General features: G+C 39.7%; 1 protein-coding gene across 4 annotated transcripts; it reads left to right on the top strand.

The window, feature by feature from the left end:
* Positions 1-308: 308 nt before the first annotated feature.
* LOC130172644 (protein mono-ADP-ribosyltransferase PARP6) lies at positions 309-21,619 on the top strand. 4 transcript variants are annotated; one of them, XM_056381491.1, is made up of 23 exons: positions 309-589; positions 2,045-2,202; positions 2,756-2,833; positions 5,481-5,575; positions 5,884-5,944; positions 6,150-6,240; positions 6,413-6,479; positions 6,811-6,960; positions 8,738-8,888; positions 9,327-9,458; positions 9,943-10,038; positions 10,279-10,371; positions 10,651-10,776; positions 11,111-11,176; positions 11,499-11,566; positions 12,068-12,116; positions 12,270-12,382; positions 13,789-13,861; positions 16,521-16,590; positions 17,464-17,543; positions 17,894-17,957; positions 18,433-18,517; positions 19,383-21,619. In XM_056381491.1, exons 2-23 carry the CDS (start codon positions 2,200-2,202, stop codon positions 19,483-19,485), a joined length of 1,914 nt encoding a protein of 637 aa, XP_056237466.1. In that variant the 5' UTR covers positions 309-589; positions 2,045-2,199; the 3' UTR covers positions 19,486-21,619. The 4 variants fall into 4 exon arrangements, with proteins under 4 accessions (XP_056237466.1, XP_056237475.1, XP_056237493.1 ...); XM_056381500.1 differs by having other exon boundaries at positions 11,114-11,176; XM_056381518.1 differs by having other exon boundaries at positions 9,405-9,458.
* The last annotated feature ends 746 nt before the right edge of the window (positions 21,620-22,365 follow it).

Below are 22,365 nucleotides of genomic sequence, written 5' to 3' on the forward strand. Positions count from 1 at the left end.
ATATCTGTGCTTTTCCTTTCTTCCTTTCTTTTTAAATGAATTTAGACTATAACAAAAACACAACTAGACACTGTCTTCAAAGCATGAGTGCACATTAATAGACAGACTTCTCCAACCAGACTCTCACACACACACACACACACACTCCACACACAAACACACAGGCAGATGCATATGCACGAGCGGAGCCATTTTTCCTCCATTTTTTCCTCTTATTTCTCAGCAGCAGTGCAGTCAGCTGCAGGTCACATGACCGGCTTGCCTAGTCTCAGTGAGCATGCTCAGACCCCTCAGTGTTGTCAGGCAAAATATAAGACAGCAGTAGGAGCAGAGATCTGCAATAGATAAACACACAGACTCACACACACCAGCTGGCTTGCTCGCAGACACACACCACAAGCATCGAGAGGCAGATGCTGTGGAATTGAGGGACTGTGGCTGCGGTTTCTCTAATATCTTATTTTAATGGGCTTATTGTCATCTATCATTTCAGTGGAAAACAGCCACCGGGGGAGAGAGGCAGGTGTGCCCTTTAAGAGGGGGAGCAGCTGAAGCAAGGACAGCATCCAAGTCTCCATCCTCTGTGGAGGTAAGTGTGGATGGCTGGGGTGGGGGTGCAGAGCGTGGGGGGAGGGGGAAATCCGCCTGACTGCATCTGTGTTTGTGTTAATAGTTATCAGAAGGAGGAATGGGGACGGTGGTGGTGGTGGATGTAAGAGGGGGTGGGGGAGATATCGGAGACTCCATTGGTATGTGAGACGACAGAGGCTATGGGAATGGCGAGGAGTAGGGGGCGGCAGGGTGTAGATGCTAGCAGGGTTGAGGACATGGCAGGGCAGCAGGCATATATAGAAAAAGAGAGGAGCTGAAGTGGAAGACATGGTAATGACCGGGGAGCCATGTTTAATTGGGTGCAGTTGATGTCTGAAAGGGTGTTTTTTTTAAAGAAAGGAGCCTATCCCTAACACAAAAAGGGAAAAATATTCATAATAAGGACATGATTATTTTGTGTAGACGTGACAAAAATGGCCCAGTCTAATGGAGGGAATGAGCTTGAGGTCCTAAGTGAGTGCAGCACACAAAGAGAAAATTAATAATTGGTTTCTTTAATTATATGGACCTATATATAGCTTAGATGCCTTCATGCGTGACGGTTTTGTTAGGCACTCTGTCTTGTGGTGCCAGGCTATGTTGCCATCCAGTCTCTGTTTGCCCAAGGCTCAGCATGTAGTCCTGATAAAGATGATAAATTCCTTATTATTTTGGCTTCATGTGCACTAAAAAAATTTAAATTGTAATTCTGATACTGTAGACGAAAACACGTATCTCTCTATCTGTCTACTGCTCCAAGTCTTATTAAAAAGACACCATGTTCATTGTTTACATGTCTGACACGAAACGTGATGGGCCGCTGTAAAATACAGAGTGTACTCTGGCTGCCTGTGTCATGTCAATGATGCACTTTGTCTTCTTATTTTGTTATAATTTATTTCAAAATCTGGGCCTCATAAAATTCATTTTTTTGATTATCCTCAGCTGTAAATATTCCTTTATTAGGCAAGCATTATTTTATTATGTGCAATTCTTTGGTTTTTTGCACTTAACTTCCCCTGGCTACAATCTTCTTTCCTTATGCTAACCCAGGAAATTGTCAGACAAATCAAGAACAATTTAACAATGCACTGACATTAGCAGATATTCTGTTTTTGCTTTGCATCTATATTTTTATGCCAAGCTTTGGTGCTTCAATATTGATAGATGAAGTTCCTAGAAAAAAAGAAAACAAAACAAAGAAATGGAGACATCCCAGGTCCTGAATGTACAGCACATTTCTCCCACACGTTCTCTCCACAGTGATTAATGCCACTCTGAAAGGAGGCAGAGATGGCTGTTGCTAGGATACAGGATACATGGCAAGGTGAAGTACAGACGTTTTAAAGAAAAGAGGACGAGGGCACCATTTACAAGGCATGGCATCACTGGAGATGGCCTCTTTGTTTCGTGTTTTCTACCATTATTGATTTTTAATTTCTGTTTCTCCAAGGTTGTGCGGTTCTATAGAGCGCAAGAAAGAGAGGCGGTCAGCCAGAGCTCTCCGGTTTTCTGTTCTCGTTCCTTCCACCTGGAAATAGGCTGAAATGGTTGGCAGTATTCACAGGCCTAAACCTGTCTGAGTGAGCCCTATGAACAGCAGACCCAATGGTAAGACAGCTAGGATTCTATTGGTGAAATCACTGTTTATGACTAAGCTGAGTCATCCATTTGTGGTTTTGTTTAAGATATAGAAAGAGGCAAATTTAGGTAAAATAAATTTACATTGTTGTGGCTACTGACAGACAGTGCAGACTTTCCACAGACATTTTGAATATTGTATTGGCTTAATCTAAATATATTAGGTAAGAGAGGAATTGTAGGTTTATGCAACAGGACCTCTGGGCTTCAGGCTTTGGAAATGGCAAAAGACATGGTTATTTATATTTCAGGAAATCTATTTTTTATTAACTCATCCCTTTTAATTGTCAGTTGAGTATGCTTTTGAAGATTGAATTTAGAGAATATCCTGTCTTTTGGAAATAAATCATGCCTTTTTGTCTCTCCCTTTGAGATGCTATATAAAGTAGTGTTTTGAAGCCCTTGAACGGGAGGCTAAATATGGAGATGTGAGAAAGGATGTGAGATGAAAGGACGATAGAAAGAGGTTACAATTTCTTTCCGCTCCACTATAATGGCCTTTTCACAATGTGTGGGCCCACAGGACATCAAAGGCCAGTGTTGGACAGACGAGGAGTCGGACGGAGAGAATGAGTCGGAACAGTTCCTGTATGGCATTCAGGTACAGAGGAGTCTATTACCCCTCCTAAATCTCTATGTTGAATCTGATGTTGTCAGGGTTTTGAAATTATGTTTACAGCTGGTCAATATTAACATATTTCTGTTATCATCCTTTTAATTTCAAAACAATAGCATAATTAAAAAACAATAACAACCCCAAGTTAGTATGTAATTTTAACCCTTTTTTTTTTTTTTTTACAAATACGATTCTACTACAAAGATCTACTACTGCAAAATGTTGGCAAAAAAAGCACATAATAATTTAATGAAGTTAAAATGTCTGAAGACCCACCAGCACCCCATAGGCTGAGGTTTTTATTTCACCCATAAGATGATAGTGTTATTCTTAGAGCCTCATTAGTTGTCTGGATAAAAAAATATAATTTAATCTGAGGGTGGTGCAAAAGGAAAAGCCTAGGGGTCATTAAAATAAAGTCTTTATCAAACCTTGTGGCAATCTGCCAGTTAGATTATGAGATATCGTTTGTACAAGTTGGTATTTTAGCCTAATGGTGGCACTAAAGGAAAGGTCACCGACAACATTATTCACCCCCTAACAATCATGAATAACCACCGCAAGTTTCACAGAAAACCAGCCACTGGTTTTCAAGACATCGTCAGTGTCGGTCAAGGTGGTAGTTTTTGAACTGATGGTGGCGCTAGACAATAAATCAGGGGCCACCAAAATAATTTAGAATGATTCTTTTGGGGATTATGAATATCTAGGCTAAATGTCATGGCAATTCAGCCAATACTGGTTGAGATATCTTGCTCTGGTAGTGCAGAACAGATGGACCAGCTGACTGACATTTCCATCCTAATGCCTCACTGCTACCAGGGCAAACATTTTAAATCATGTGAAGTTGAATATTCAGTTAAAATGTAAGGCATGTGCCTGGGCTTGGTCTCAAATATGAATTCCTGCAAAGTGACAATAGCAAATTTGACATTCAACACTAAAGTACAAATCAGGTTCTGGAAGAAATGTAGCATTTTCTCTCAAATCAGGTATCACTGTACCTTTTTAGTGCTATCACCTCATGCAAGTATCAATCACAAGCAACACTGTCAAATAAATTTCCATGGCTTCCATTTAATGTATCATCTCATCTCGTAAAGTTCAATGATTCACTTCCACACAAGATCTTAATCTGTTACTCACACGTTTTTACCGTTATCTTCCAAGTCTTGTGATTGAAATGTAAATCCAGTCTGGGACTTAAAGCTCATTTCTATGCAGTCAGAGAACATGAAAGCAGCGTAGAGAAGATAAGGATGAAAGTGTGGGATATGTTCTACACATTCAGAGCTGAGGAGACGAAAAAGTCTGACTTCAAGTCTAGACACCAGGAACACGTGCGACAACTATTATTATTACTAATCATATATGCTCTTTAAAGGATACCAAGTGTGCTGAGGTAACCACAGAACATATTAAATGTAAGACAATCATTAAAAAATATAACTTTTTTTTGGGATGTCAAATTATCTACCACTGTTTGACATCCTGGATAGGTCGAGTCATCCCATTTAAAGAGACTCTCATTGCCTGCAGCCGATTTACAAAGATCTCCTGAAGTTTCATAATTTCTTCCTTTTTATCACACAGTAAACTATGTATGATTTTATTGCAAACATAAAATGTGCTTGATGTTGCATCAGAGCTGAAAATGATGGCTAAATCAAATGCATTTCAAGCCATGCTGAACTGGACATCCTACTTCCTTAAAGGAAAATTTTGATATCTTACTAGTGGAATCTTATATCATGATCAAATTACGAGCTGGGCCGGAGTTTGGTTCATTAATGGTTTACTGGCCTACAAACAGACAAGAGAACACACAGATACAGTCAGCCTGAAAAACAAGCTCATGTAAAGTGTAAACTAGTTTTATCTGACTGCTATTTATACCTTATGCTCTTTCACAAGTTTTGCTACAACAGTGATTCCAAACCAGTGGCACTTGTACCCTGGCGGGTACTTCTGCAGTTGCCGGTGGCTACAAGGAAGGATCAAGATACTGAAAAAAAAGAAATGGATTTGATTAAAAAATATATTTACATGTAATATATTTAGATACATATTTACATTGAATTAGCTGTAACACCTGAACACTGTTTTGCCACTGAGAGAGCATTAAAAACTTGTTAGCAAGAGAGCAATTGGTTAGCTAAAATGGACATTTTAAATAGCTAAAACTACTAAAAGTGATAGAAATAGATTTCTAAATTAATGGAAAACTGGTTGAAATTGTTAGCTAAAAGCTTAAAAGCTAATTGATGGAAATATATTAACTATCATTAATGGATAAATGGGTGTACTAGCTAAAAGTGATTGTTTAAAATTCTAAACCTAATGGATAAAGTGTGAAAATTGATAGCTAAAAATAATAATTAACAGTTGAAATAGTAAGCTAAAAGTAATCAACAAATGGTTGGAAACTTCAGCTTCTGCCACTCCAAGTAGTAGGAGCACAAATGCAAACTTGACCAGACATTATTACAATGAAATCCACTTTTGTGTAATTATTTTTGTGGAGTAGAAAACAGTATAAAATCATTTTAAAATTCAAATGAACACATTTGGAAGATGACAGATGAATCTGTGGAGAATTCAGTGCTGCAATTGTGACCAGTGCTTGTTGCAGGGGAGCTGTGCTGCCGACCTGTACCGTCACCCTCAGCTGGATGCAGACATTGAGGCAGTAAAAGACATCTACACTGACAGTGCTGTCTCTGTCAGGTACGGCACAGATACACACACACACATATACTGTATGTGAGCTATTTTTAAAAATGTCGAAACAAACAGAATAACCAAGTGGTGGTGAGATTCAGTCTGCTGGCTATTCTTAATTAGCTGTACAGAATACAAAGGGCGTGATTCAAAGAGATTACTTACTAATTTTAACTCGGCACGGTCTGGCAAAACAGGAAAAAAAGAACCCTCATTTTTCTCCCTCAAGGGATAATCAGTTGAAAGGGTTGGAGTGTAATGCATCCCATTACTTATGATAAATTAACTGTATCTGTTGTTGTGTCCCTGAACAGGGAGTACGGAACAATTGATGACGTGGACATCGATCTTCACATTAACATCGGTTTCTTAGATGTGAGTCAGCATTCTTCTTTCTGTGCACACACGTCCTCCATCTTTGCCCATTACTATTCTAACGTTGCCATTTTGCAAAGTAACACATCATTTATAATGCATCGTGTGCTCATTATTTATTTATATAATGAGAAATGGCCTTAATTAGGGTGCTAACTCTGTATATTTGTGTGTATGTGTGTATGTGTGTGTGTGTCTGACTCAGGAGGAGGTTGCGACAGCTTGGAAAGTTATCAGAACAGAGCCCATTATTCTGAGACTGCGCTTTTCTCTTTCTCAGTACCTCGATGGACCTGGTGAGTAAAGATGTCAGTGTGGATGTTGGTTTTCTGGGAGGGACTTTAGGTATTTGTGCTACTCACTGAGCGTGGGAGGTGAGTACGATATGTGCTACACAAGAGGGACAGTGAAAGAAAGAGTGTGTGTGAATATGTGCACTGTGTAATAATGTTAGTCATCTTTACTCAGAGCCGTCAGTAGAAGTGTTCCAGCCCTCCAATAAAGAAGGTTTCAGTCTGGGCCTGCAGCTCAAAAAGTAAGCGATGTGATCTATTACATTTAACACCTATAATGTTTCATAGTGAAATTGTGCACTGTAGATTTCATGATTTAATCACAGTTTTCTATAAAAAGTAACATTTTGCTAAATCAGATGTTCAGCCTCAGAAATAGAAACCACAGATTATTTATTTTTGACTTTAAAAATCCCCAATGGATTTACAAAATACTTGCATAAGGCATAAACATTTAATTGTAAACTAAAATAATATGCACTAATGACAAACAGTAGCTGACTGAAAGAGTAATTCACCCTCTGCCAGATTCACTCACATTTCTTCCTGCTTGACTGTTTTGTAACGCGGCAGGATCCTGAGCACGTTCACCTCACAGCAGTGGAAGCACCTCAGTAATGAGTTCCTCAAGGCCCAGCAGGAGAAGAGGCACAGCTGGTTCAAAGCCGGAGGAACCATCAAGAAGTTCCGTGCCGGGCTCAGCATCTTCTCCCCCATACCCAAGTAGGTTTCTCTCTCTCACTCTGTATCTCTTTCAAGCCATCCACTCCATCACGCCTGTGTTATAAATAGCAGCTTTTTAGGATTGTAGCTAACACTGTAATGTAGAATAAATGTATTAACATTTTCAGAAAGCAAATGAACACATACTATGCTCTGTACTGTAATGGTATACCACAGTAGTAGGCATGCAAGATATGAACATTTTTAGCAATATCTGATAAACTGATATAGGTGATTTTGGCCAATAACAATAATGCAGATACTTTTCATTTCATTGCAAAATCAATGTCTATAGTTGGAATTCACCTGTAATGCTGTGATTGCGATGCTTTGTTTAGATGCTGCTGTTTAAGAAGCGCTGGTTTATTAGTTATTGCTCTGATTTGTTTCTAAACACTACAGATTAATACAAATTGATTTACCTCTAGTACATAAAACAGCTATTTTATTATTGTTATGGCATAACATCTGTAGTATATTCTTGCATTTTTTCCACAGTAGGTAAATATTTGACAGTGTTATTGTAACCAAATTAAAAGCAATTTTTAGAAAAAAATTAAAAGGCACAAATCCTGCTTTCTTCATATTTTTAGGAAATAATAGAAAGCTGTATCTAAAGTTTATCAATTTAAAATTGGTTGGTAATTATTATATGAAAATATCTTATTATTGCTTAGGGTTTCTCAGTATATTGTGCACCGCTGAAGTTGTTTTATTCTATCTAGTCTATACCTTCTCACTTAGCTCTAGACATGTCTTCACCATGAAATATCCTGTTTCTTGGGGAATAAAGTCTACAGCATGTGTTTTATTGTTACTTTCTTTTATATTTATTACTTCTACATTGTGTCTCTTGTGTCTTTCTTTGACATGACTTTATGATGTCTGATCTTGAAAGGTGCTATATACAGCAAATAGATTTTACTCACTTACAAGCAAGTTATTTTTCTAAGACTGAAGATTTCTGAGAGATCAAGGCAAAATGTCATCCATCTGGTCAACAAACGGCGAGCTGTAAAAATAGTGATGAAAACACTTTTTGAAGGTCTGTCTGTGAAAGGTGAACTGAAGGCAAAGATGACGAGCTAGGGGAAAGGAAGCTCTGACACAGCACAGTGCAGATTGACATAAATTCAAAATCTGACACACTCAACCAATTTTCCCGAGGGAGAAAGTGCTCTTCTCGGCCTCTGTCTTCCTTCAGGATGCTTTGACAGTTATGGGTGCACGGGGACTGAATCTCAGCCCACTCGATGGAGGTCAGCTTCACTAACTACTAGGCTGTCTTGACATCCTCGTGACTTGACAGGAGTCTCATGTCAGGAGGAATGGACCTGGATAATGTCCTGAGAGTGATGGTGGAAGTGAACACTGGTTCTTGTATTTTAACAGTTAGTGACTTGAGCCACTGTCTAAACAGATTTCACTTGTCTGAGCTAGCATAATACTGTAAGTGTAGTGAGTGGAGTCACTATCAAATTACCTCTGGACTAACCAGGTTAACACATGGCAGTCTCACCATACATGATTACAGCTGAAGAGATGTTGCAAATGCTGTCACTGATAATTTAGATTTTATTCAGAGCAACATTAGAATAATAAGCAAAATTTCTGATTTAGCCATTAAAACCAGAATCTTTGTCTGCTTTGAAGCCAAACCATCCCGTCAATTTTTTTTTTTTACCAAGATATAAATAACAACAATATTAGCATTCCCTTATCTTTGAAAAATGATTGATAAACTGATGCACATTGTTTTGTGTCTGTTCCTTACCAGGTCTCCAAGTTTTCCTCTGATCCAAGACACAGTTTTAAAAGGGAAGCTGAGCGTCCCTGAACTGAGAGTGACCCGCCTGATGAACCGCTCGATCTCATGTACCATGAAGAACCCTAAAGGGGAGCTGTTCAGCTATCCCCCAAACAGCCAGGTCAGTGCCAGTCAGAACAAATCAGCAGCTCTACATCTACTCAGATGCCTTTTAGTTTCATTTTGTTGCCTTTAGCGTGTCTCACTCACATCATGTTGTGGTCACAGGGCTGTTGTCACAACACTGACACTATAAACACGGCACTTCTTACGTTCACTTGTAACATGGCTGATATTTCGACTAATGATTCTATAATAGCAGGTTCAAAGTCATCCACAGTTTTGCACAATTTGGGGGGTGGGGAAGGGGGGGCGTCTGCATGCTGTTTTTAAGGCACTGTATGTTGTCCTTTCTGTTTTAATCCACTGTGATCCACTCTGACCCTCTTCTCAGTCACCCGCCACCTGCTCTGTTCCCACCTGAGCCGTTCCCTACCCCTACCGTTACATGGCTGCTGCGCCGTTTCCCATAATGCTTTGTCTTCACTTGACTCATCAGACTGTGGCTGTCCCGGCGGCCAGGGCCCCAGCGCAGATTACCACGAGGCAGCTGATTGAATTGTTTTTCTCATCCCAGGCGGGCGGCCACTGCAAGAACATCCCTACCTTGGAGTATGGCTTCTTAGTGCAGGTTAGACCTTAAGGAGATAAGAGTTCACTTAGCAAGGGGCACCTTTACACCCGGGTCCTTTGAGAGTCCTCTCTCTCTACACTGTAAACACCTGATAGACATTTAAAACCAATGACCCTTTCATTGGATTTTGATGAGGAGACAGTTTGCTGAGCATTTATAGAGCAATAAAATACAGTATACTGCATCAGAATAGTATTCAGTATCTGTGAGTGATTTATAAATGTCTGTAAATGTCTGTTTGTCTCCATGAGACTTGATTAATGTTAGGTTCAGGTATGAATGTAAGCAACAATTAGGGCCTACTGCATGGATATGAGGGCCCTGTTGTATTAGCTGTTTATGTGGAGGATTGTGTATCTGTTGGTAGCTGGAACCGACAAAGGCTGGGGGCCCACACTGCATTGTGTCTGTATTCCTTTATATGGCAGTGCTGGAGGAGGGAGTGATAACTGGGAACACCACTGTGCTTTTCTCCTAACAGATAATGAAGTACTCAGAGCAGAGGATCCCCACGCTCAACGAGTATTGCGTGGTCTGTGACGAACAGCACGTCTTTCAGAATGGATCCATGCTGAAGGTAACTCAGACGAGAAAGAGAAACGTACACTGTAGATTTATAACCCTTTCCCTATTGGTTAAAACGTTATGAACATCATGAACGGGATGTTTTCTCTCTGTATTAGTAATATGATCCTGTTATCTAGAGAGTGGGTGTCAGTACATGTGTAGGTGGCTTGACTTGCTTTTGTGTAGGTATGTAGTATGCATCCAAATGAGTTGTTATTTCATAATTCTTTGTGTCTGTGTGCTTATGTAGCCCGCAGTGTGCACCAGGGAGCTGTGTGTGTTCTCCTTTTACACTCTGGGTGTGATGTCTGGAGCTGCAGAGGAAGTGGCCACTGGGGCAGAGGTGACAGCAACACATTGTACATGATGTAACTCTGATTAGCACTGATTATTAGTGCTACTGCATTAATTTACTCTCATCTCCCAAAAATGTCCCTTTGGGTTTTAGATTAAAGAATAAAAGCCTCACATACTGTATATTTATATGTTTGTATGCTTTCCTGGAACTGGAACTTCTACTGTCGTGTTACACTGAGTCAATTAAACCATCAAAATGAGTCAATGCCAGCATCAGCTAAAGGCATGAAATCAATATGAATATGTTAAAACCCTGTTTTCCCAGGTGGTGGACCTACTTGTGGCTATGTGTCGAGCTGCTCTTGAGTCTCCCCGTAAGAGCATCATCTTTGAGCCCTACCCATCAGTCGTTGACCCCAATGACCCCAAGACTCTGGCCTTCAACCCAAAGGTCAGCATCCTCACTGCTGGAATCGTGATTTCTAACTATATCAATGCATGAATTTCATTCAAAGATGACATATCCGTTTGTAAAGCATAACATCTATTCTGTTAAAACCAATGCCGCTGTAGCTATTCACAAGATGAATGCATGAGATTTTATAACAGTGACACTTAAGATTATATTGTTATATTGTTTTTTTTTTTCTGTAAAATGGATAGGTGATATTTTTAATTACAATATTTTAGCAAACTATAACCTTTACAAGTGATTTTAGATATCTGTATGTTGTTCCCTCTCTCATTGCATACCAATGGATGTTTGGCTCAACCAATGAACACAGAAGAAGAATTATGAGAGACTGCAGAAAGCATTGGATAGCGTCATGTCCATCCGGGAAATGACCCAGGTACAAGGAGGAGATGGGAGGGACAGAAGGGGAGGGGCCACAGAGGATGAATCAAGGCTACTGTTAAGCTTCATGTATAATGTGCAGATACAATTTGAAGGTTTTCGGTTTATATGAGATCCTCATTCTATGTCCATCATAGGCCTGATAGTGTTTGTTACACAGTCCTGTATTTAGCTGTTGTTGAGCTACATGGGTGGGGGCTTTTTGTCTATCAAAGCGACAGTTAGAGCTGATTAGTTTATTTTGTCTGTGTTGCTTTTCCCTGAACTGCATCTATACTGTGTATCAATCACATTTCTGCCTTGTGTGGATTTTCCAGGGCTCATATCTGGAGATCAAGAAACAGATGGACAAACTGGATCCTTTGGCACATCCCCTGCTACAGTGGTGAGTAGACCTAAAAATGGATTTACTCTGCTTTCCAGGTTTACAGGCTTTTTGACGTCATTTCAGAAAATAATATACAGCACTACTCATCAGTAGAGAGCATGTCAAACTTACCATATTAGTTAAATGTTCATGGACAATACTGTAATGCTAATGGGTTTCTTTTTAATAAACATTTTGATATGTCACAGCAGGAAAAGCACTGTTATAAATGATGAAATCAATGATAACTGAGATCCATTTAGCTGCTTCAGTTTCAGTGTTCTGTTATTGTACATACTGCCTCTTTGTCATGCTGTCATGGCTCACTGGGACACGTGATTAGAACCAGCATTTATGTTCTTAGAAGCAGTGCTTTTCCTACAATGACAAGTCAGAGTATCTGCTGCGAAAGAGTTCTGTTGTGGTTTTTCATGCTATTATGTGAGGGTGGGAGCAAAATGTCAGGCACTTTAAATTCTGTTACACTTATTATTTGATCTTCTTTCTTTCTCTCTGCAGGATTATTTCCAGTAACAGGTCTCATATCGTCAAGCTGCCTCTCAGTAGGGTAGGACACCAGAACGACATCCCCTCAAGCCCCCTTATTAAATTAATTGTTTACTGCTGCATTATGTAGCTTGATGCCTCATGCTCACTTTTTCTATATTTCTGTTTGTCTCTCTCTTGCTCTCACCTGTCCCTCATGACCTCATTGTTGTAGCAACTGAAATTCATGCACACTTCCCACCAGTTCCTGCTGCTCAGCAGTCCCCCAGCCAAGGAGGCTCGTTTTCGCACTGCCAAGAAGCTATACGGCAGCACCTTCGCCTTCCAGTGAGTCCAATTTGCCCCTGCCATTGGCCTTTGCAGCTGCCATACAATTGATACTCTGTCTTTTCATTGTATAACTACTTCAACTCTTGTGACTTGAAATATCACAAATTAATTGTAAAAGATTGTGGCTTGTAGAGCAAAAATTAACGTGGGAAATCACATACTCACAATAACCAATCTCATGTCAAGCAGACTCACTGAAATGCATGCATAATTTAGCATTACAGGAGTACACACATGAACATGTCTCAGTGTAACACCTGGTCATTATGTTGCCGATGGAGGGGCCATTCTAGCAGATTTTAATGGAACCACAACAAACAACAGCACAGAGCAGTGGCCATTCTCTTGGACAGAGAAACCACCTTGCTAAGCCAGCACATGGAGCCAGCAATATCTGTGAGATAGAGATTTGTACTGTAGCAGATGGGGCTCTGCTGAATATTTTAGACACACACAGCCCATCTGGGCACTTGCAGGGTACAACTCACTCATGAGCAGTGTTAACAGTCTCTCTTTGTGCTGATTAATACCACAAAATGAATAATTCTCAGCAGAAAATACCAAAAATGTAAGTCAGCTTGGCTGCCGTCATTTTATATGGATATAAATAGAAACATATATAAAATATAAATACATCTTCAAAGTCAAATTAATGACAATCTGCGAGATTGAAAAGAGAAATCTTTAAACAACTGATAAGTGAAATGAAGAACTTTTCCCTGTTTATTTGTTAGACTGTGGGAAGAAGAACCTCATGCTGCTTTGAGAGTAGTTAAAAATAACAGCACTGATGACACTGCTGTGACCGCTGTTCTATTTTATTTTAAGACAGTTCAGATATCTGCACTGGGAGATGTATTCAAATAACCCATCCTGCACTGAAAGACAGCAGTGATGGGTTGTCATCTTTCATCTTTACCTTTTAGTACTTTTAATACGTCCTCTCACAAATGGTATAAATAGATGAGTGTAGTACTTCCTTTGAGGTTGAGCATTTGAATCTTTGACTCGAAGTCCTCATGGATTTGAATAGTAGGTCTTAGAAAATAGCTGCTGTAAAGCTAATATAACATTTTTTTGTAGACTCTGCACACAAGACTATTAGTTCATGACATTTTTTAGACAGTAAATACAAATAGTAGTGTTTTAGTAAATGTCCATTTGCCAATCCCCTTTTCTGCTCTCCATTGACAGTTGATATAACAGATAAGCCGTTTTTATTTCATTTAATTAGATTTTCCGACACAATATTTTTACCAAGATTTTGGTACAGTGAGTCAGAGGTTAAGCAGCATGGATCTGGCCACTGCACATCAGTGGCTACGCATTTAGATCCACGCGTCACACAGCACTTTGTTTTATCTCCTCTTTCTTATCTCTCCCTCTCTCTACACTTGCTCTAGTGGTTCCCATATAGAGAACTGGCACTCTGTTCTGAGAAATGGACTAGTCAATGCCTCTTATACCAAACTGCAGGTACGTAACCCTGACAGTTGGCTGGAATTTACGATGCATCTCCTCTCGGACAGTAAACCTGCTCTTGGGTAGAGCAGGCTCGCTGTCCGGCTGATTCATTTTTGCAGTTAATGGATGCCAGCTTCCCTTTCATCAGCTTTGCAATTGGCATTTTAGCGAGCAGGGCACACTGGGAGATTTTCCTGGCCAATGTCGGCTGCTTCTTTACTCCACCGACAGCAGCGGACAGCACGTCTCTTCCTGTTGTGGCACAAAGGGAGGGGACTGTGGTGTCAGCTGTGATGTCAGGAGGCTGCCTGTGTGCCCTGTAGGGGTAAACCACCTAGAGCACTGAGTAGGCTAGGTCTGAAGCTGACGGATGCAAAGGACAAGCTACATGATAGTGAGTACATACTTCCTGAGGTTGAATAAGGAAGGCCTCCATATAAGGTCAGTAACTGGCACCACTCATTATCTATTCAGACCTAGGTCACACATTAGCCTCAAATCATTAAAGAGTCATACTAGATGACTATAGTGATGTCACGATACCAGGAATTTGGTAGTCGGAACCGATACTAATGAAATTCCACGATTCGCGATACCAAATTTGATACAACAGCAAGAAACTACAGAGAAAACAATATAAGCTGCTGTACACACAGTATAACATGCATGTGTGTGTGTACACAAACACACACTCATGCAGCAGCATGAGCAGAAAGGTGACAGACCGACCTGTGGTGTGAAAATATTCATTTAAAAAGCCAGTGTTTTATTGTGACTGAACAGTAATGACGTCATGTTGTGGCCTCCCAGCTCGCATAAGGAGTTGACGCTACGTTAGCCTCAACAAGCTAACGTTAGCCTTTGTGAACATTGTGTGTGAAGCGTTGCTACAACAGATGGCAGCTGTCACAGTTCACAAACAATAACGGTAACATTTCAAGACTTGAACAGTTTGAGGACATATTGTTAATATAAAATTAACAACTGAAACTCACTCACCCTGAATTCTATGTACAAATCCTGTACATACTGTCTTTGAGCTGGTTTGAGCTGCTTAGACAAGTTTGAGGTGTTTCCTTATTTCATTGGAAACGCTCTGTGACACCGTTTGCATACTGGCTCTGGGCCATCTCTAACTTGTCGCTGATGATCTGCATCAAATAATCATGTGGGTGTTTTTTTTCCCACAAGTCACGGCGGACCTGCTGCTGCACTTGCCGTTGTCTTTCCTCATGTTATTGTATGTATATTGCCTACAGACTAGAACACGTTATTATACTGCCCGAGTCTGTCCTTGAAGAATCAGATCTGTAGTACCTACAACATATAGGGTTCCTGTGGTACCTTTAACGTATTATATTTTCAGAATTTTGGCATCAATTTGGTATCGGTTCTCGTGACATCCCTGAAAGGGTACAATTGACCAAATCAGGACCATAAAGATAATTTCAAGGCAAAGGCATAAAAACCATACCTTGCTTCCTGCCACAGTTTTACTCAGGTCTGCATACATCTGCGTCTTTATGTTGTTCTGCCAAGGTTGCTGTTGCACTGTGTGACCCAGGTTGTGAAAGACAATAAATAATACAACAAGAAAAGAAGAAGTCAGCGCTTTAGAGCACAGAATTGTCTCATTTGCACAATACGGCTGATAATGACTGCTTGGAAATACACCGGCACATCCTGAAAAGAGATTGAACACAATTAAATCTGAAATCTCAAGGATCTATGAAACTTTCACGTCGGCCATGATTGCTCTATCATGCTGATGTGTTTCATTTATGTCTTCTTTGTTCTCCAACTTTTTGAACTTTCCATCTTTGATCTTGGCTCAATGCTCATCTGCCTCCTCTTTCTCCTCTCTGTTTCACCTTGAGCATTGACACCCCCCCCTCCCCACCTCTGTCATTGTGTTCCACAGGAGGAGGAGGAGGAGGTCAGACTCTGCCTCCAGGTCCAGCCGTCACACAAAACCTCTCGTCTATTGTTCCTTTTGATTTCTCCCAGATGTGCCACGTCCTCCACGTCCGTGACCTCCATCTTCCTCCCATTTTATTCCCATCAAGTCGCTCTTTGTTTTTCCTCTTGTTTCTCCTCTGGTGTCACTGCGGCTCACCTGTGGTCCTTCAGTTTTCCTTATTACGGACATCCTTGTGTGAAGGCCCATCATCATCATTGTCAGTCATCCTCATATCATCTTTCATCTTCAAAGCAGGATTCGTGGTCTCATTTTTTTGATTTCAACATTGCTTGAATACCTGAACATTTTATACACAAATTTCACTCACAAAATTCAACAGCATGAAATGATCTCAACTGGACTGCGTTATGTTGCAAGGACAAAATATGTTCACAGTTAAAAGGTGTGAAGATCTCTCTTCGGTTCTTTGCTGTCCACCATCTTTCGATTTTTGTGTGTGTATGGGTGAGTGTGTGTATGGGTTTGGGTATGGGTATTTAGTATGCTTTGTTGGTTGGGTGTGCCATGTAAACTGTTGCAGAAAGATATATAAAACACTGATGTATACAGATTTTCCTATGACTTGACTACAGTAAGTTTGGTATGTATTTGCACTGTATGTGAGAGTACACATACCGCGTGTGTGTGTATGTGAGGTCGTCCTGTGCAACTGCTCAGTGACCCTTCCTTCTTGCTCTTTTTAAACCCAAGCTGCATGGGGCAGCATATGGAAAGGGCATCTATCTGAGCCCCATCTCCAGCATATCTTTTGGATACTCAGGTAGGAACGGCTCATTCCTCGCCACTCAGACCCCACCGGCTCCCCCTCTTCCTTTTTTTTCCACCATGTTGGTTGACATGACTCTGTGTGTTCTCTGTGTGTGACATGGCCTGATTATCATCCTGGAACACTTCATTTTCACATGTGGGAGCTGTCCATGCTATCCTATTGTGCTGCACTGTGTTGTGTATCCATTTTGGGTGCCGGGCCTTGTGCCTCTGAGCTTATGTGCCGCCTACCATACCATACTTTATGTTGTGGCTGTATAAAATGGAGCTGTCAGTGGATTTATGTGTGTTACTTTGTACTTGGTTGGCTTTTTGTATTGCTTTCTTTTTGTTGGGTGGGGCTGTACAACCGTACAACTAAGACTAAAGTCTTTATTTCTCCCTGTCTATTTCTGCTGAAACACAAACTCAGAGGTTGGATTTCAGGTCCTACAATGGTAGTCTGCTACTGGTTATGTGGACAGCAGGTCATCAGGTTACCAAGCAGGGCCCACCGGCGCTTTAAGCCTATGGTTTCCTAACTTTAAGGATGGCATTCTTGAATCTAAGCTAAAGACTGACAACATATGAAAATGTGTGAGGTTTTGGCCTTAAAACCACTTGGTTTGATCTGCCCTTGCTGGTAAGGTTAACTACTTCTCGATTTTTGTTGAAAATGATTTGGCAGTTTTTTTTTTTTTTATGTAGAAATGTTCAGTAGCATTTTGGACCAATAACCTTCATATGAAGGTTAGCACCATGGGTAATAATTTATCTGTACAAGTAGTTCAAGACCACTAGAGGAAGGTTTTTCACAGCTTGAATGACTCAAGGTAAGGTCGTTCTGACTGAGGGCTGTTTGCTCTCTGTGTGCTGCTTCTTGCAGGAATGGGGAAAGGACAGCACCGCATGCCCACCAAAGATGAACTGGTGCAGCGTTACAACCGTATGAACACCATACCACAGGTGAGATGACAGGACATATTACATCCTCACATTTGTATTGAATTTATAAAGTAATAGATTGTTGGCTCCAGGTTCCCATTACTATCAAAGAAGATATGTAAATAGAGGGGCAGAGGAATTGGACAATTTGTGGCCCTGAGGGAAATCTATACTGATTGCCAGATGAGAACTGTTAATGTATTTTAAAATGTGTAAACTGAATTCAAATGTTTCTTCCTTTGCCCTGGCTCTGACTGTTGCACTCTGTACAGTTTCAGTGTGTAACTATCAAGGTAAAAACTCAGTTAGATCACAGTATTTGCTTTAGTAGCTTGGCTGTTTGTCCTTACTGTTGCCTGTTTTTTCAACAGAGCCGTCCAATACAATCAAGGTTCCTTCAGAGTCGAAATCTGAACTGCATCGCTCTGTGTGAAGGTAATAACAAGCAGGAGGCATAATATGTGTTAAAGCTGAGATAAAGTGTACTGTCTATGAATAAGTGCAAAAAATATGAAAAAAATGAATTATATTAATTACTTAATAAACATTTTAGTGAATACGGTCTCTCTCTCTCTTATCAAATTTGAAAACTATTTACAAAAGAAAAGCAGAATAGGAAGAAAATTCCATGAAGTTAGATGATTAAAATCAAAATAAAAGTGTGTAATGTGACTAGTGTATTCATATGCAATTTTACTTGAGAAAAAAAAATTCTTAGCAATTATCATAATGTGATCATAATCATCATAATAGGAGAAATCAGTTAAAAATAAACAGAAGAAATAAAGTACATAATTTATGTAATATTATAGAATACAAAAGCAACACTACTACTACAACCAATAGTAATAATAAAAAAAATAAAATCATAAGAAAGTTTTGGTGAAACATGCTTCTCTCTTTTAAACAGTTATCACATCTAAGGATCTGCAGAAACACGGTAACATCTGGGTGTGTCCTGTATCCGACCACGTCTGTACTCGCTTCTTTTTTGTGTAAGTACTCCCAGCACTTTGAACTCCTCGATTATTTCCACAGAATGAATGCCTAATTACCAAAATTGTTGGCATAGCAAACAGGCAGCAAATATTAAAACTATCAACACACTTAAAATGCATAGTTCATTCACTCAGGACGCTTATTTTTACCTGCTAAGCTGCACACGATGACGGTGATTTAATGAAGAATGATGGTACATGATGCTGTTGTCCCTCATCACACATCATCATTTTAAACTGGTAGTGAATAAATTGTGCTCATGGTTGAGTGGTGCTACCACTCCACTAAACTGGGTTCCTCTCAGGTCAAAGACTTTCAATATGATGGTTTAAGCTGTGTTTGGAGCCCAGCAGATAAAACATGGCATCCACACTGACTGCTGATGTTAGGGCTCTCGGAGTCCAAGCTTTCACCAGATGGCAAAGTCTATTAACGTGTCCACTGCTGTCTAATGAGTTGGAAATCAGATTTGAGATGGCCTGCAATCAAATTTAAATCACAGCTAAATATAATTCAGTTCTTAACTTGTGCTGTCTGTATGGTTGTATTTTTCAGCTTGAAGAAATGGTTGATATGGTTAGAATAAAAAAAAGAAGATTTATTGTGTCAGACGTAAGATCGCTCCTCATAAAGTCACTGTAGTGATAAAAGTAACTCACTGAGGCTCAGTTGTCATGGAAACCTTGAACAGTATTATACCTTGTTCATAAGATAAGAGTATATTTTATTTATCTTTCCCCATTACACCACCAAGTACTACAGAAACACGCTGGAAATTAAAAAAAGGTTCACAGAATTATAAACTATACTGAATGATCATTAACTATACTGCATGCAAACTCTATCTATGTATGTGTGCAGGTATGAGGATGGCCAAGTAGGAGATGCCAACATCAACACCCAGGAGCCTAAGGTTCAGAAGGAGATCATGCGTGTGATTGGGACCCAGATCTACTCCAGCTAATGGCGGTTCAGCGGCGACGCTTGGATCAATGCGTCTCTCTGGCAGAGGCACACAGGCAGGCAGACAGATAGAGCGAATGTTTGGGCGAGCTGACCTCAGGCCTGATACTGAAGGCTGAGGGTTGAGCTCTCGAGCACATTATTTCTAGACTTGTTTTGTTCTGGTCCTCTCATTTTCCCCCCTCTCTCTTTCTCTCTCTCTCTCTCCATCTCTCTCTCTCCTCTTTGTTCCCTCTTCCCAAGTGGTTACACATTACATGTTCATTTAACCCTCAGTTAGGTTTAGCCTGGTCAAAGTCGGTGTGCTTTTCTCAGATCATGACATTTACAACAGAACTGTAACACTCTGGTGAAGAAAAAAAAAAGGAGGTAGTCACTGGTATGGCTCTCCACACATATACACACACTTTCAAACCCTGGGTCAACTGGGCTTTTTCCTTTCTTGCTGCACTTTTACTGATCCTTTGGACTAATTATCTCTATTTATTATTTCTCTTTGTGAATATCTAGTGACAAAATAATCATTCCAAAAGATAATTAGATCCCTTTGTGGTTGGACGGATTTACATGCACATAGAAGTTTGTTCTCTTATTGTGTTTGCAAAGGCATTATCTCTGAATTAGTTTATTTAATTTTCTTCCACTAATGAAATGGATTAAGGTCTGTGACACTGTTATCTGAGGGTCAGGCATTGCTCTGTCATTTTGTCCTTGTCCTCTGGATGAAGCTGCCAGAATCTAGTAAGCGAGGTGTGGCTTGAAGTAACATACGCTATAGGCACTTTGATTATCAATGGTAAAAAACCAGCCATGGAGAGTATTATGATTTTTTATGACAGAATTAAGACTGTTCTGATTGATGATGCACTTTCAAAACTTCACAGCCCCAAACAGCCACTCAAACAAACAAAAACAAAAACATTGCTTTTATCTGACTGGACAGAAGTGTAGCATGACAGGTTAAATAAGAACAAGGGTCATAAAATTTGATGATTTAATGATATTTTTGCTATTGACATTTAATGAGAATACACCCCATAATGTAAAACAGTTGGTATTACCACTGATTCCACTGAGAATTAACACCCATTGTTCTGGTTTGCCGTGTCTCGCTGTCACTCCATAATTATTTTTGCATCTGTCTCAAAGACTGAAACATGAAGCTGAACCATTAAGTTCATAAGAAAAATCTACTACTTACTAGAAAAGTTTCAGCAACTTGACATTTGATGAAAAAGATAAGATTTTAAACATCTTTTTTTTCCTTTTTTTTTTTTGGGATATTCCATTTTGGAATAAATCTCTGTGTGTATGAACTACACTTCCCATTGGATTCACAACTTACAAAAGTCACTGTACAGAAACACATGGACAATTTAACCAAACTATCTACTGACAGTATCCAGTTCAGGTGAGCTCACATGCTTCCCACCCCTACCTAATGGACACTGGATGTTATAGAGGTGCATTAACATGCAGCTCTTTGGTTTCAGCTTGGAGAATGGCACCCTTGTATAGCTAATCAAGTTTATCAGTTAGTCATGTACTGTACGTATGTATGTACGTGTGGGTTTGTATTTTCTTGACATTATACTAGACATTGCACTTATTCAACGTTTGCCTAAACTGGAGAAATGGACTGTCCTCAGACCTGCAGTAGACGGGTAGTGGAGGAAAAATGGGGGGAAAAAAAAGTATTTATGGAGTCAGAAGACTATAATATCCAAATCTTAACTATGTCTGTACTAATATGGAATATGGGCTTTCAGTGTCTCCTGGAACTGAAAATTCTGACTACTGAATGGACTTTTGAGGCACTGAAAGAGAATGGACTGTAAATAAGGACATTGGAGAACTTGTTGAAATGTACTACCCAGAAAGAGACCGAGGTGTACAGCTGACTCATTCTGTTGTGGGACCGCGCTATAAAACTTGATGCCTGTGTTTGCGAAGAGGTTTGAGCTCCGAGTCTCTTTGAGAATCTATTCTTTCGCTCCCTGTCTCTGGTGAGTAATGTTTTCAAAGATGATGTTGACGACAATGATGGTGATTATGATGATGATGAAAAGCGACGATGCGGGGGAAAAGAAAAAAAAAAAAAAGAAAAGAATAAAGCCTGATTTTGCACAGTTTTACATACGGTGTCCTTTTTTTTTTGATGTCTCTGGGGAAAATAGTGTGGCCATTAAATGTGGAATTGCTTTTTTGTGGCTGAGGCTTTGTGTTAGCATTTTGGGCAGAAGGGGGCACCATTACTCCACCGACGCATACATGAACCACCAGAGTCCTCTGTTCTCTTTGTCTAGTCTAGTCGGGAGATCAAACCAGATTTTTTTTTTTCCGATTCATAACTTCAACATCTATAATAACTTGAAAAAGTTGATGCAATTATAGGTGGAGAATAATTGTTTTTTTGCTTGTAATCAGAGTTTGTTGACCTTTTCCATGTTAATCGAAACTTACCTTGTACATTTATGTGGTAATGACAATCGATGAATCTCCATCAGCACTTGTACTCATAGAGCCATAATGTTCTGTGTTTGATTGAAACATGCTTGATACATATTTGAGTATAATTTATCTGGTTTGTGTGCGTCACAAAGCGTGTTAGACACACAACAAAATAACAACATAATAATTAATAATTCCCATATGAAAATCATTCATTAATGCTACCCTGGAAGCAAAAATGAAAATAATTAGGATTAATAATAATCATAAACTGATTTAAAAAGTCACCATTGCACTGACGCACACCACACTGTACACAGAGAAACACGAAGCTCACAAAATATTGAGGTTATTGCATTAGAAGTAAGTAAATGAAAGAAAGATAACCCTACTGTCTGATGTTCTTAAGCATTACCGCCCCATTCAAACA

The sequence above is a fragment of the Seriola aureovittata genome, chromosome 1, assembly GCF_021018895.1.
Source record: "Seriola aureovittata isolate HTS-2021-v1 ecotype China chromosome 1, ASM2101889v1, whole genome shotgun sequence".
NCBI classification, from domain to species: domain Eukaryota; kingdom Metazoa; phylum Chordata; class Actinopteri; order Carangiformes; family Carangidae; genus Seriola; species Seriola aureovittata.